General features: G+C 40.5%; 2 protein-coding genes across 2 annotated transcripts; both read right to left on the reverse strand.

The window, feature by feature from the left end:
- Positions 1-1,340: 1,340 nt before the first annotated feature.
- LOC128381774 (ER lumen protein-retaining receptor 2) lies at positions 1,341-7,898 on the reverse strand. The gene is made up of 5 exons (XM_053341814.1): positions 7,623-7,898; positions 5,666-5,766; positions 5,305-5,463; positions 4,287-4,539; positions 1,341-2,509 (listed from the first exon to the last, which is right to left on the reverse strand). Exons 1-5 carry the CDS (start codon positions 7,711-7,713, stop codon positions 2,475-2,477), a joined length of 639 nt encoding a protein of 212 aa, XP_053197789.1. The 5' UTR covers positions 7,714-7,898; the 3' UTR covers positions 1,341-2,474.
- A 1,985-nt stretch (positions 7,899-9,883) lies between these two features.
- mettl9 (methyltransferase like 9) lies at positions 9,884-13,880 on the reverse strand. The gene is made up of 5 exons (XM_053341812.1): positions 13,701-13,880; positions 11,508-11,698; positions 11,225-11,434; positions 10,913-11,097; positions 9,884-10,810 (listed from the first exon to the last, which is right to left on the reverse strand). The coding sequence occupies exons 1-5, from the start codon at positions 13,878-13,880 to the stop codon at positions 10,581-10,583; spliced, it is 996 nt and encodes a 331-aa protein (XP_053197787.1). The 3' UTR covers positions 9,884-10,580.
- Positions 13,881-14,847: the final 967 nt, after the last annotated feature.

Consider the following 14,847-nt stretch of genomic DNA (forward strand, 5'->3'; position numbering starts at 1 on the left):
GTTTGTAACTTGTACATAGTGCTTTGGCAATACAGTACTTCAATATAGTCATGCCAAAAAGCCTCTTTGAAGTGAAAACACATACAATTGTCCAGTGAAGGTAGTATAGTAATAAATGTTTTCTTATGTTTTCTAATATGTCATTTCTATAAAGCAACACTATCCAGAAGTGTTGAGTGACCTATCATAAATCAGCTTTGATACGTGTCTGGATCTGGAATGTTGACATTGGCATATTCCGTTAGCAGGAAGTCACATCAGTTTATTTAACATGTGGGGTTACACCAAAGCTTATTAGCAACCAGACAGTGCATAGTTAGTTTGTGGTAATTAATGTTTTGTAAATGTGTTTAATAAGGTACAAACCACTACAGCACATGTAGCAAGAAATGATAGAGACTTTAATCCTCAGCTCATACGACCCTGAGTGATTATCTAGATGAAATGCTGAGCATATAGGCTACTGTGTTCATGTTGCATTTTACTAAATAAATGTGTGCTTAAACACAAAAGACAAGATTATGTTTAAATATTACTCACAAAGAACACACAGGGTGAATCCTTGAGGCGTGACTAATGGGTTGAAAATAATTCATTAACATTCATGTATACTAGCTAGCAGTCTTCTTCTTCACTGCTTTTATTGTTGCATTGTTTAATTTCTTTATACATCACTGCAGCCAGCTGAGAATCAGAGGAATAATGTTCAGATGCACAGTAACAACAGGTGCCCGCTAGTATAAAAGATTGCTCTGCAGAGCTACTGGTGTTAAAAACAACAACAGTGTACCTTTAACCTTTAATTAATGTTTACTACCCCAAGAGAGTAGGAGAAGCAGCTGAGCCTCACAGCACCTTGATCAGATGTTGGTGATGTTCTTTGTAAAGCTATAAATGAAGCATAAAGATCAGGCTTCATTTTTGTCATTTAAAGTATCTTCAAGAAAACATTCAGAGCTTCAGACAAAGAATAAAGAAATCCTTTGGAAATGTTTCAGTGTATTTTTTTTAATTCAAAAACGTTGCACACTTACAAATCATTCCCAAATTGCATTCATACAACTCTCCATTCCCGTCACCTTGTTGTAACCACAGCCAAAGACAAAAGCTTCCCTTAAACTCTTTATTCGTGGTGGCAACGTCATGCAAAAAGCTCCGGTATAGGATATGAAAAGAAAAAGTCGGAAGCTCGGACCTGCAAAGAAAAACAGAAGCAGATACGTCTCCAGAACCGCCGATGATTGAGCGGAACAGCGTTCGTAGGACTGCGCCGATCCCCAAAGATCCAACGAGGAGTCTCAGTTCTTTAGGTTTAAAATTATGCACAACAGGTGGAACAATTCTACGGACTCTGTTTTATTGGAAACCAGAAAGAAGAAAGAAAATAAATACATCTGCACTTAAAAAGAAAAAATAATAATAAAGACTTCCATTTCTGTAGTGATACTCCACTTACAGCACATCAACCAGTGAATTTACTCGTCGTCTCAAACATGTCTGGGGGGGTCATGTGACAGGAATGGGCTAGGCAAAGGAATATAATATAATAAAGAACGGGCTATTCAAATGAAGAAAGCCATTTACAGAGATGAGAGTTCATTGATCTCCATTTAAATCATGTTGTCATACTTCTGTTGGGTACTGTGAAGTAAAATTACACTTTTTAAAGGCATTTAAAGAAAAATACACTCCTGGCTTACATCCAACTTCCTTTTTTTCCCCAGGACTGCAAGTTGTAGCGTCTATATTAATAATCATATTCTACAAAGGGCGTGGAGTTAAAATATGAATTCATTTGGTCAAATGAAGGAGCAAAATGTTAATGATCTGCTCAAAATGACGAGGATTTGACAAATTCCTTCTCAAATCCGATTGGAAAAAAAAAAAAAAAGAACCAAAAAAAAAAGCACATTTATTTCGATTGCAAATACTATTACAAACAGTTGAGTCAATATTATCCCATCACAAGAAGTCCGCTTCAATATCTCAATATCATACAATGCCAAATCACAGGCAGTTTTACATCTTCAGCTCTTATGCACCAATGTGTCAAATATTCAGTACACATTTTTTCTTTTCTTCTTTTTTTTTTTGTATACGTAGAAAACTTTTTCTCGCTTTTTTTTTCTTCCTTTATACAGAGTATTAAAAAAAAACCAAAAAACGTTAAGGCAAGATGCATCAAACAGAAAACACCCCCGACAGCTGCGGGCCACGTGGCTTCTGGTTCAGGAGAAGGTGCAGCCCGCCGGCTCCCGCTTCGCTCTCTGTCTCAGGCATCTTACTCTGGCGGGAGGGGAGGAGGAAGAGGAGGAAAAGCGGGGGGTGGGTGGGGTGATGGTGGTGGATGGCAAGGTTTGGGTGGGGGTGGAGGTGGGGGTTGGCAGGGGGGGTTGTCAGAGGTGTCCACTACCTCTCCTCCTCCCCTCCGATATCCCCCTCTTTGAGTCTGCCGAAACGCTCCTCTTTGGCACTTAGGCTGGCAGACTCAGCTTCTTTCCTTTCAGTACTGAAACGAGACAGGAAGGGGTTCATTTTAAACACATGATGGATGTTCAGAATTCACACCAACGAGACTCTCATCATCTACACATCATCTCTCAGAGTGGTTCATTTCATCTGTTTTTACAGCCTTGAAAATGTGTAAATTAGGGTGTCAGTATGTCTACCTCTGACACAACCTCTCCAATCCAATGCAGGTAGATGGAATCTTGCTTGTGGTGCTCAAAGCAAAGGGACTATTTTTTTTTAATGCAAAGTAGTTCCAGTGAGTTCACAGTGAGATATGTGCAATATTTAGTGTATTGTTTCTTGAGAGACATTAGGTTGTTAAATTTTTTCAAGAGTAACTCAACACTGTGTGTGAATGTTTGAATCCTCACTTAGCTGCAGTGATATAGGTGCTACTGGTTTACCACACAACCCTATGACATCACTGCTGGGTGTGGTTACAGTTGCAGCAGAGCACACTGCTGGCTACACCCATCAGTGATTCTGGCTGTCATCAGGATGTGAAACAGGTTTGAAACGCTGCTGTTCAGTTACTCTTTAAAGGTGCAGCTGGACTTTTAACTCCCCCCTCTGGCAGTAAGAGGAATTCCAAAAACACTGTTGACACACTGCCTTCTCTGTCACTACAGTTGCAGCTGCAAAATGTTAAGTAAAGTAGTTTTGAGCGTCACACAACCTCCAAGAAATGACTCGTTTCATTAGCAGACTTTGATCCAATAACATTTGGAAAGTCTGAAAATATTTGATCCTCATTAGAGTTAGCGGAGAGCTAACAGGAAGTTAGCTGCTTGGCCAGTGGAAGTCTCATAGAGCATGTACAGTACGATCATTCAGCCAGCATGGGAATGCCAAACCTGACACCACATTAAAAACTGAAGTATATATATTTTTTGTTTGTTTTGCTTTTCATTATTTTAGTTTGTTCTGTTTTGTTGTGTCACTTTGTCTACTTTGTTCTCCATGTTGTGAAAATGCAAAACTCATAAGCTGAAAAAACCTGATGTATTATGAAATACAGAGAGATTTATCTGCCACTGGTGAGTGACTTAAACAGCACTGAGTGAACTTGTTTGGCAGTCTGAATGTAACAAATGCTCATTTAAATGTAAATATGTAAGTTCTACACTGTAGGTTTTCTTTTTTTTTTTTTAATAAATCATAAAGATTTTTTTACTTTTTCATACTTAAACTTTCCTAATTATTTTCCACATATGCATCAGTTTTTCCAAAAGGTACAATGCATGAAAGTAAACCTGACATTAAAATGAAAAACAAACAGCTGCACTGTATTGGAGTGGAGGCAAAATTGCATGCAGATGTGAAACTATAGTATCCGCCTGGCTCGAAATATCACTTATTGTAATTAGGGTGACCCGACCCTTTAACCACTGAGAATGCAAATGTCTCTAAAATTAACTATGAAAGTAACTTTGCAGTTCCACACTTTTGAGACATAAACTTTCTACATCTGTTATTACATCAAATTAAAACACTTTGGTACGTTGTGCATCATTTTAAAACACAATTCCTCAAAAATTCAACCTGATACTTTTGTATCTGACTACAGTTCATAATAAAACGTTTGATTAAAAGGACAAACTAGCTCAATATTTTGGTTGTCAACCAGCAAAAACACACCTATATGCCACCTACAGGCATGTTAATGAATTACAGATATTAATTAATGTGATATTAGAATTGGGGCTATGTTGGGCTATGTTAAAATGCTGATGGTAAACTACTTAAAGGAGGAAAACTCAAGCAGCAGCACTCACCTTTTGTTACATACAAATAGAAGAAATCGCAATAGAGGATGGTCTGCACCACCCCGGCGACTATGGCAATCATGTCAAAGAATCCCTCGAAATAGAACCTCCATATCCAGTTGATGAGGTAGAGGGCTCTGTAGAGTCCCAGGAAGAACAGGTAGTGGGTGGTAATGGTCTCGGCCTCGCCCGTCTTGCTGATCATGAAGAGCTGCGGCAGGATGGCCACCGACTCCAAGTAGATGGAGAACGTCCACAGGATCTGGACCGGAGAGAGGACAGATGTGTGTGCTCATTGTGGTTGAATGTCTTGTTGAACACTGAAACCACATTCAGGCCAACAATGTGATGTAGGTCAAACCACATGTATACATTTGACACATCACGCAGCCACAACTCAACTTTAGTGCTCATGTTTAATGAATAAACCAGTTGCTGGATTTCATTAATTGATATTGGATCATTCAAATAAAAATCACGATTCATAATTTTTTTAAATCTAGTTTGAGTTGTTACACTGAACCCCAAATTCTGGGCTGTGCTAACGGTGTATGAACGTGTGTGTGAATGGGTGAATGTGATATAGTGTAAAAGCAGAAGGACTAGAAAACTGCTGATTATACACTAATTAAAACATACTTATAAACATTATATTCCATTTCTGCCAAGTCTGTTCTGCTAGATGACACTAAATTCTACACACTGCACCTTTAAATAACACTAACTATTAAAAGGAAATTTAACCAACATCTAGGGAAGTGGCAGAGAGGAGACGTGGCAAAAGAATGAGAGATAATAAGATAACTATTGGTGTGTGTGTGTGTGTGTGTGTGTGTGTGTGTGTGTGTCGTTTAGGAGTGAAAATGAGAAGTCGCACTTTATTTGTTAATGACATGTCATTCTGTGGCTTAATAGAAGAGAAGTGCAGGAGCAACACTACAGACTGGAGACTGTCTAATATAAGGGCCTAGGCTGTGTGTGTGTGTGTGTGTGTGTGTGTGTGTGTTTGTGCTGCTGGATTTCTGACCTCCAGAGGAGAGAAGTCGTGGTTAACCAGGAAGGCCAGACCTCCTACGGGGACCACCAGGAACTCCACTCTGAAGGTGTCGTGGTTCCCGTCGTAAGTCGCCTTGAATTTAACGTAGATCAGGTACACGGTGGCGTACGCGCATCCGATGTAGATGATCTGAAAGAAAGACACACACACGCACAAACGCATTTAGCACATTTAAAAAGGCAGACATTCACCAGTCAGACGCTTACACCTCAAGCACTAGCAATGATACACGCCTCTGGTCAACAAAGGTGTGTCAGCCTCAACAAAACTGTGTGTTTAGTGTGTAGAAACAATAGGTGAGTAAGTCTGGAGTAAAGAATGAGTGTATCACCTTCATGGTGGTGTTGTAGAGGGAGATGAAGGATGTGAGCAGGTCCAGGTAGCGGGTGGTGAACACCAAGGCGAACAGGACCTGACTCTTCCCAGATATACCTGTGAAGATGCAAACATTATTTACATCCATGAGTTAGGTTTAGGTTAAGTCATTTCTTGACATTTAAAAGGAACAGTTCGGGGAATGCACACAGATCTGATGCTTCACTCATTTTTGGTTATAGATCATCCTGATACTAGGGCTATTGTTTAAAAATGACGATACCAGTACCAATCCAAGTATGCTTAAAGTGATACCAACTAAGTATTTCATTCAATTCAATACCCATCATGTGAATAGAAGCATTAAAACATTTCCATACACTCAAATGTAAACTCAAATTTCCTGAATAGACGTCACACACATCTACTACTGTCTCACACCTGCCCACTTAAATCTACACACACGTGGATCAAAGCCTTTCACCCAATCACTTCTGATCAGTTTCTAGCAGCTTTTTGCACAGATGGAACACATTAACACACAAACAAGAGCTGAGACTAAGATAGCCACAAAAAAACAAAAAAAAACAGGATGTGTTAGGATGACATGTGATATTACAAAGTGACGCTGCAGCTCTCTAATAAGCAGCTGGCGGGATGGGTTGTCATCTTTGCAGCTCCACAAGCTTCATGCATCGCCTTGCACTTGTTACACGTATCCATGTCTACCTGTCCTGCTTGGGTGGCCATGACACGTTTCACATCGGTCACACCCGCTGAGAGCCCACAGGTGGGACTGTAATCAATGGTTTCATTAGTAGTAGTCAAACATAAGCTTTACTGTTGGAATTCTAGTATTGATGACCACAGTCAGCTGTTTCTGATAGTGGAGGATTGACCGTTGCTTTAACATGCATGCAGCTCTATCTGGTTTAATCTCATGCAAACAGCAGTCATGACAAAACTCCTGCAGTGATACCAATGCAACCTTTGATCGCTGAGGGGAGAACAGGGAAGCGTTTGCAAGGCTCAGAGATGAAAACACATAACATGACAATCTGCTCCAGTGACCCGTTACCAAGTGCAAAATACCAGTCATTGAATCCGCATCTCCAACTGTAACTGTTTGCTGCCACGTCAGAGGTCACACCGAGCTACTGTGATGATAGGAATAACAGAAAGAGAGGGGGGCACAAGCGTCAAACGTGAGGGTAACTCAGTTTAACCCCCTCCCTCTATAACAATTGAAAACGACGAGGCCCTCCTGCATACTATAACAAACGCGGCTGCCCCTCCGATGTTTCGCTTTAACTGGTGACTTTCTCACATTACATTACGAGAGGTGAATGAGTCCTATAAACGCTATTTAACTTGACACGCATGATTAGATATGACACAGATTATTGTATATTTTAAAAAAGGGCTATTTATGAGAAAGTCACCAGTTAACAGGGTCACCAGTTAAACCGAAACACCTGTCTCCAGGTCTGACACAAGCTCAGCCCTGGTGTTATGTCCCCCCTTTGGAATAACGTTCCCTTCCTGTGTTTCTCATAGCAACACACCAGCAGTCAGAGTTAGTTTAGCTGGTTGGGGTTACGGTAAACTTGGGGTTCAGGGAACCCATACCGACAGGGGAACCGACTTCGACATAACACCGGGGCCCGCTGCACTGCCAATCACGCTTTATCATTGCTACTCCCAACAGGAAATACACAGTGTCTAAACTCCCATTTGGATACGCTTGTAGCTTTAACTTAACAGTGTCAGACTGGTTATTTGATGACAGAGCATACCGGTGAGATGCACAGCGACACTAGCCTAGTTAGCTAGCTCAGCTAGCTGGCAGCTGGCTAATGAACTACAATTCCAGAAGAAGTTAGAGGACAGCGGCTGCTTTCTTTGGTTGGTTTAACTGCACCTTTACAGTGCAAGCTCGTGTAAAGTGTATGTAAAGGTATGCGGCTACTCACCGGCACAAGACCTGGTTTTCCATATTTTTAGCAGCAGGATGATGATGGCTGCTAGGTGGGAGAGATCACCGGTTAGCCGGAAAATGTTCATGTTTATGGGAGCTCCAGCAGGAAGGGAGAACCAATTTAAGAGTCTCAAAAGAGCTCGGTTCGTGTCCGGCGATGGATGATTTGTGACCTCGCAGTGTTTGAATGACGCCGTGACAGCAGAATAAGCAGAACTTAATTCTGCTTTCAGAAGATGGGGAAAATGGCGAGTAAAGCGCGACGTGGCTCGGGGACGTGGCCAAGACGACAGTAGCCAATGAGAGACGGAGACGCGCTTGGCATCAGCCAATTAGAAGAGAAGGATGTGATAGTTGCATAAATTATGTTTCCCAAATGCTGCATTAAAGGTCAGTGGAAAAGATAGTAAATCAGGACGTCCTCCGTCCTCTCTATATTTCGAAGTAGAAGGAAATGCAGCAGGAAACTGACCTCAGCTAAGTGGACAAAATACTCACCAGAGAAGAACTAGTCGTACTTGTGTCATTCTGCTTTGTGGCTGATTTGGCAATAACATTTTGTATTATATGCATTATCCTCTCCAGACATGTATTAAGATGTAAAAAAAAAAATTAGTTGGAACAAAAATCTGTGTTGAATATGATTTTTCCTCACAAAGTAGAATTGCTACGTTAAAATCCTTAATTTATGTATATAAACCATATAAACCTACTACATGTCACTTTTACATTTAATATTTATATCAGCATTTCTTGCACTGTTTGTATCCTGTTTACAGTCAATAGAAACAGACTACCTATATATAGTCATTCCTTGTATATAGTTCTTAAGATTTTAAGAAAGTACATTGAAAGCAACTAAACCAGAGTCAAATATCTTGTATAGCAGGTTTTCTTGGCCAATAAACATGATTCTGAACATGGTATCTGCTCCTTCTCTCCCATTAAAATTCCAATTTAGAAATATGCAAATGTTTTTCCATTTGAAAAGTTTAATTGTTGGATATAAGATATCTCCTATTTCACTGCAAAGTCCATTCTCAGTCTTTTTGCACTAAGGCTTAAAATTTCCACATCACACTTTATTTAAGTTGAATACTGCACCAGGGCTGGCTTACAAACTGGTTGTGATGTCACAAATCCTTCTCATAAGCCCACCCCTTAAAATCCGACTTTCAATGAGCTCAGAGAAACTTTCCTCTTTCAGCGGATGAATGTGAAGAACTGTGCTGAACTGTGCTCATATATCATTCTGCACAGTGAAGCTCAAACATCCAACTGAAGGAACAAGACAAACAAGTGGAGTTTGAGTCAGAGGCGATCTTTAAATGTGAAGTGATAGAAGTGAAGTGTCCTTTCAGCTCTATTTGTAACCCCTGCAGCAAATTGACTAATTCAAACGGACAATTCCACAGCATTTCACAACTGATCACACACACATTCACAAAAACTAGAGCTTAGAAATAGAGAATATTTATTCTGGAACTCATTACAGCCTTTCATTACAAATATTGCATTAATTGTGGCACATTTTCAATAGGCCGCTGTGCAGTAACATCCCCAACACTGATTTAAAGCGAGACCATGGAACTTTTTAAAGAAGGAATTATATTTTTCTCTTACAAATAAATAGTTGAATTCATAAAACACTCTACTCAGTACATTCAGGGATGTTGCTGCTATAGCCTTACTTGGTCTGGTTTGGCGGGTAGATTATTCTGGATAATGTTAGCTACTGTTAGTCAGCTTTAGCAAGATATTGCTGTATAACTGACATTTCTGTACGAGTCTGCTAACTTTATGGCTTTTCTCTACTTGTGCAACTGTTATACTCATTTTTAGCATTAAAACTACACCACTGTTTTTTTTATATAGAAGGGGGGTTCAGAGGTTCTTGTCATGACAAAAGCCACAGAGATCACTCAACACTAGTCCCCTCAGCTCTAGGGAGCCTTTTAGTCTATTTTGGGGTCATTGTTTGATGACAACAGGCAGCTGCTTTCAGAAAAATAGCTCTACAAACTAACTGCATATGACCTGTCCAGCACTAAACAGCAGGCAGGCACAGTTAGAAAATAGCTGGTGAACATAGTGCACCACTTAGCAGCCAAAGAGCTAGATATGCTTCTCGGGTGTTGGTGTAGGCCAAAATAGACCTAAAAAGAGACTTACATTCTTCAGGCAGCTAGAGGTTTGACTCCAAATTGCGAACATGCCAACCAAAAAGTTGCTTTGGCAATCGTGTTGTGTTGTTAGTTGCTAGTTATGTTGGCCAAAAACCTCAAATCAATGAATACAAGCTTTAACTTTCATCCTGCCATTATCACTTGTGGCTTCAGTGGCAATCTTCAACTAAAGTTTCATGCACTCGCTTTAAAAAGGCCTCATATTACCTCCCCGCCCCTCCCCCGCCCCAAGTAAAAAAACAATACCATTAAAATATAAGGAACCCAATCCGATTCAGATTGGTTAAATCAGCAGGTATGTATAAACCGGTCATTGGCATGAGATGCAGAAATAATCAACGTTCAATTTCAACAAAGATTCCACCATGATTCTTCCCCATCGACAGTAAATAATGATGAAAACACCTACAGTAAACACTTGCCACAGGTAACAGGCTTTACAGGCACGAACATCTACAACATGTATGTTTTAGAAGACTTGATCAGCAGTATTTCAACAGAGGCACACTGCCTTCAGTTATTTTTTGCTTAAAAGAGTAGAGGTATCACCGTCACACGACATGGCTGGTAAATGTAGGAACCACAGTACCTGAGCTTCACACCTGACCCCACCTCATTCTAAAACAAGTCACAAATACTGTGTTTTTATGGATGAAGCTTATGAAAATTGCACCAAAACCCCACCCTGGAGCTACCTACCTACCGATCATGATAAAGTTACGTTAGCAAAGTAAGGGTGTCCGACAGTCCCGGAGGGGATTTCTTACTCAATGATCAGAATCTTCACTGATGTCTGAGGCCTTGAGTACGAAAACAGCATCGTCGAGAACGTAGTAATCGTTATACATGTCCCCTTCACAGAGGTATGGCAACCGAGTCACAGCCTCCACCTCAAACCCTACCCTTCGAAAAACCTCATTGGACAAGTTGGTCACTTGTTCCTCCCACAATTTTCCTTTCACTTTCAGGTGTTCTTTGGGACGCTGCCATCTCCCTCCTGAGAGAAAAAAGACAAAGGGTAGTTTAATTTGGATTGTACACCAACTATATTAAATCAACGATATTTCTTTGGTGTATGAGGCAATGGTTCTCAACTTACCGACTTCTACGTAAGGCTGGAAGGGAAGCACCGCAGCCAGGATGAGTCTTCCTGTGTTAGGAACGAGCGACCGCTTGATGTCCCGTAGTAGATGTAGAGGATCGTCACAACGGTCCAACAGGTTGAGACAGCTGATTACGTCGTACTGGAAACCAGGCTGCTGCCACTCATCTATACCCAGCACTCTGAGACACAGAGATAAAGAGAGAGTACAGTATTTGTTCTGAGGTGTCTTGTATTTTATACTTTGCCATTTTTTGATGTGAAGTTACAGTCACAACTCAACAGTTCCTGAAACAGAGACCTACTCACTTGTAATTCTTCCTCTGCAGATGCCATTTCATGGGTAGCGACACTTCAGTGGCATAGACCTCTCTGAAATGGGCTCCCATCACCTCTGTGACGCCTCCATCCCCGGCTCCTAGATCCAGGAGTCTCTCGGCCCTCCACTCCGGACCAATATGGAGCAGCCGGCGGAACTGATCCGCGGAAAACACAAACATAGAGCCACGACCCAAAAACCTGAAACAGAGAGCAGGTTAGAGCAAGGTACGCTACAAGTGGAACAGAGGTAGGTCTGTGTTGATGTACTCACCCATTAATGGAGGTGCGTGAGACCATAGGGCTGAGGACGGTTGATACTAAAGAGTGGTAGAGTTGAGTGAACATCCAGCCAGATTTCTCCATGCTTTGTTTGAGAAACGCCTTAGTGCCTGAGTCCAAGTGGCTCTGGAGGAACAGAGGTTGCACCGATTCTCCTAGCAGGTCCGGATTGCACCGGTACCACTAGATTAACAGGAAAAGGGAAGGACAGAACAATTCAAATTTACACTCAATGAAGTGCCTCAATTATATACAGATTCTAGTAGTTATTAGCTACTAATAGAGTCCCTGGGACACATATCATTTCTTTCACTTCTGGAAGATCTCTACAATTGCTGAATGGATTGCGATAGGAATTGTGTACAGACATCCATGGTCCCCAGAGGATGAATCATACTGCCTTTGATGATACCCTGGCTGTTCCAGAAGTCCTACCATGACGTTGTGAACTATCTAGACAACTATAGGATGGACTGCCAAAAAATTTGCTGCAGATATTCAAGGTCCTTAAAAGATAAGTTCTAAGGACTTTGGTGATTCCCTCACTTTTCCTTTAGCAACATTAGCAGGTCTAAGTTTTCGATTATTAGTATTAGTAAAATAGTTCCACATCTGCTTAATGGGTTGGCATAAAACTTTGCCTAGACACTGATGCTGCCCAGACAATGTATTCTAAAGACCTTGTAATGACCCCTGACTTTTTTCTAGTACCACCAGCACGTTGATATATTTGGTTCTGGGTGGAATGTCTGGACAATATGGGGTGATTAACATGAATTTCGGTACAGATGATGTATTGTTCTGACTTTGGCGATCCCCTGACTTTTCCCAGTTCCACCATGATGCTGTCATTCTTGCTTTTTATTAAAATATTTCATTAATTATTGATTGGATTGCTATGAAGTTTTGGTCCCCACATTCATAGTCCCCAGATGATGAACTGCAATAACTTTTCATCTAGCGCCACAGTTCAAAGTCTGACCAATACTATGACCAAATACCTGCAAAACTACTGACATTCATGCCTCATCTATACTTTGCTTCTGAGCAGATTTTATCATGTTAACACAATAAACAGAGAGTGAACATATAAAACAATGGGTGTGATGTGATCATGTGATCTCCTGCTGCACCACACATTATGACCTGCCCCTTAGCAGTTCACTTCAAATTGATCACATGACAGTTTGCTGATTACAATAAAAAGTGTTTTCAGCTGGAAATTTGGTAGACTTGGACTGGATCTACTTCCTCAACGCCTTAACATATAACATGACAGCAATATCACAATGTATAATACTAATGATGATTTCATGATTTCATGCGATTATCCATTAAGAAAACTCTTTCGAATGTGTTTATGAATATTTGTACATTTTCAGAAGTTCGTGTTGCCCCCTAGTGTCTACTTAATATATAGCACCAATATTTAATAAGCGTTCTTGGTATGTTTGGGTTTTTTTTAAAACCTGCTGATTGCATGATTGTGTCTTTGAATTATACTTATTATACTTAATTAATGTTTATCAATGGCACAGATGAAAGCTTTAGGGGGCTTTAATTACATTGTGAAGATATTTTCCCATTGTATTCTATTTGGTGTTGGGTACCTACCCTGCCTGTGCTTTTATAATGGGTACATGACTATTCTGGTTTTTCTTGGAGATTGCAAAGATATGGTTATTTTTTAAATGTCACCGTATCCATTATCCCATATATCTGTAGCTCTGAGCCTCTACAAGAGGAGCTGTCCCTTATGGGCTAGTGCAATGGGACGAGTTGAGCTTAATATATCAGACATGGCCCACATTACCAAAAGACACAAGGATATGTCAGGGATTCATGCTCAGTTATCATAATTAGGGCTGGAATGTTTTAAAATCAGAAAATAGGTCTTGAGTCAACAGATTAGCACAACCAGCTGTGTTTTAAAGTAAACTACATTGACATAAGGTCAGAGCAGCATCACGATCCCCTTTTACTTAGCTGTCTTAGATGTCGAGGCTCTCACGCCAAACTCCATTTAAAAAAGGGCAAATTTAACGTGTAGGCCAATAAGCTTGATTACTGGAAAACAGATGCACGCTTTTGAGTCTAATCTTCACGGGTGCTTTGAATGTAGATATTCTGTCAAAAGTGGCACCGAGTCTAACCCTGTAGAATTAGAGTTATCAGTCATCCATACCTCATGTGTCTCCGCCACGGCCGCCCCCTCGCTGTCGCTCACCATGTTCAAAAAGAGTGATCGGACGAGCGGACTGCGCACGTACCTCCCGCTCCACATCCTCCTGATGGAATGCAGGAAGGCGACGTAAGCCAACACCCACGCTACAAAAACCACTGTCCTCAGCTGTAGGTGACACATAATGAACAACTCTGAGTAGAGTAGCTGACACAAAGCGGACAGACTGGTCCACTGAGATGTTAATATTATCTGATGGGATGAAGAAGAAGAAGAAGCAGGTACAAGGTAACCGAGGCAGCCAGCTGGAAAGCAACAAGCAAACAAACCTGAGGGTGCTATTTATTCTCCATCTTAGTCCTGTGAGTCCATTGTCTTATCACGTGTTAAAAGCACTGTTTCACTTGTGAGGTCTCTGCCCTGTATGACAACAAAAAGACACATCCGCATATATTTGCACGTTCCTGAGTAACCGCTATATGGGTCCGGAGTGATCGACCGATGAAGTCAGCTTCCCATTGGGAGTTAAGGGGAAAGTTACATTGGAAACATACATAATTATATTTTAGCCGCTTTTTTGTGAAAAAGTGTGCCTTAACATTGTTTATACCCATTTTCAGATTTGTGAAATCTTTATTTTGCTATATGAAAACATAAAAAGGGCGATTTCACGGCTTTTCCTCCATCAGACAACATTCAATATAAAATGTATCCTATAAAGATATTGTGTGATCGTGTTTAGTTTAGTTTAGTTTAGTTTATTTTGCACAAATTAAAATTTACACAAAAATGACAAGGAACAGATAGTATATAGTGTAGAGCAGGGGCGTCAAACATACAGTCCAGGGGCTAGAACCAGACTGCCAAGGGGTCCGATCTGGCCCACTGGATGACTTTGCAAAACTATGAAAATTACAGAAAAGTAATTCCCATTTTTAAATAAAGTGCGTGTGGCCCTTGAACTAAAATGAGTTTGACACCCCTGCTGTAGAGAGAGGCAGAAACCCTGAATGGGCTTATCTAAAACCTTTACCTAAAATGTTAAAAATTTCACTATATTACAGAAATTAATATGACTGTATAAAAGTAAGAGCAAATCAAATAGTTACAATATATATAATAACAACAATAACATAATAAAAACAGAACA

The sequence above is a fragment of the Scomber japonicus genome, chromosome 20 (assembly GCF_027409825.1).
Source record: "Scomber japonicus isolate fScoJap1 chromosome 20, fScoJap1.pri, whole genome shotgun sequence".
Classification (NCBI taxonomy): domain Eukaryota; kingdom Metazoa; phylum Chordata; class Actinopteri; order Scombriformes; family Scombridae; genus Scomber; species Scomber japonicus.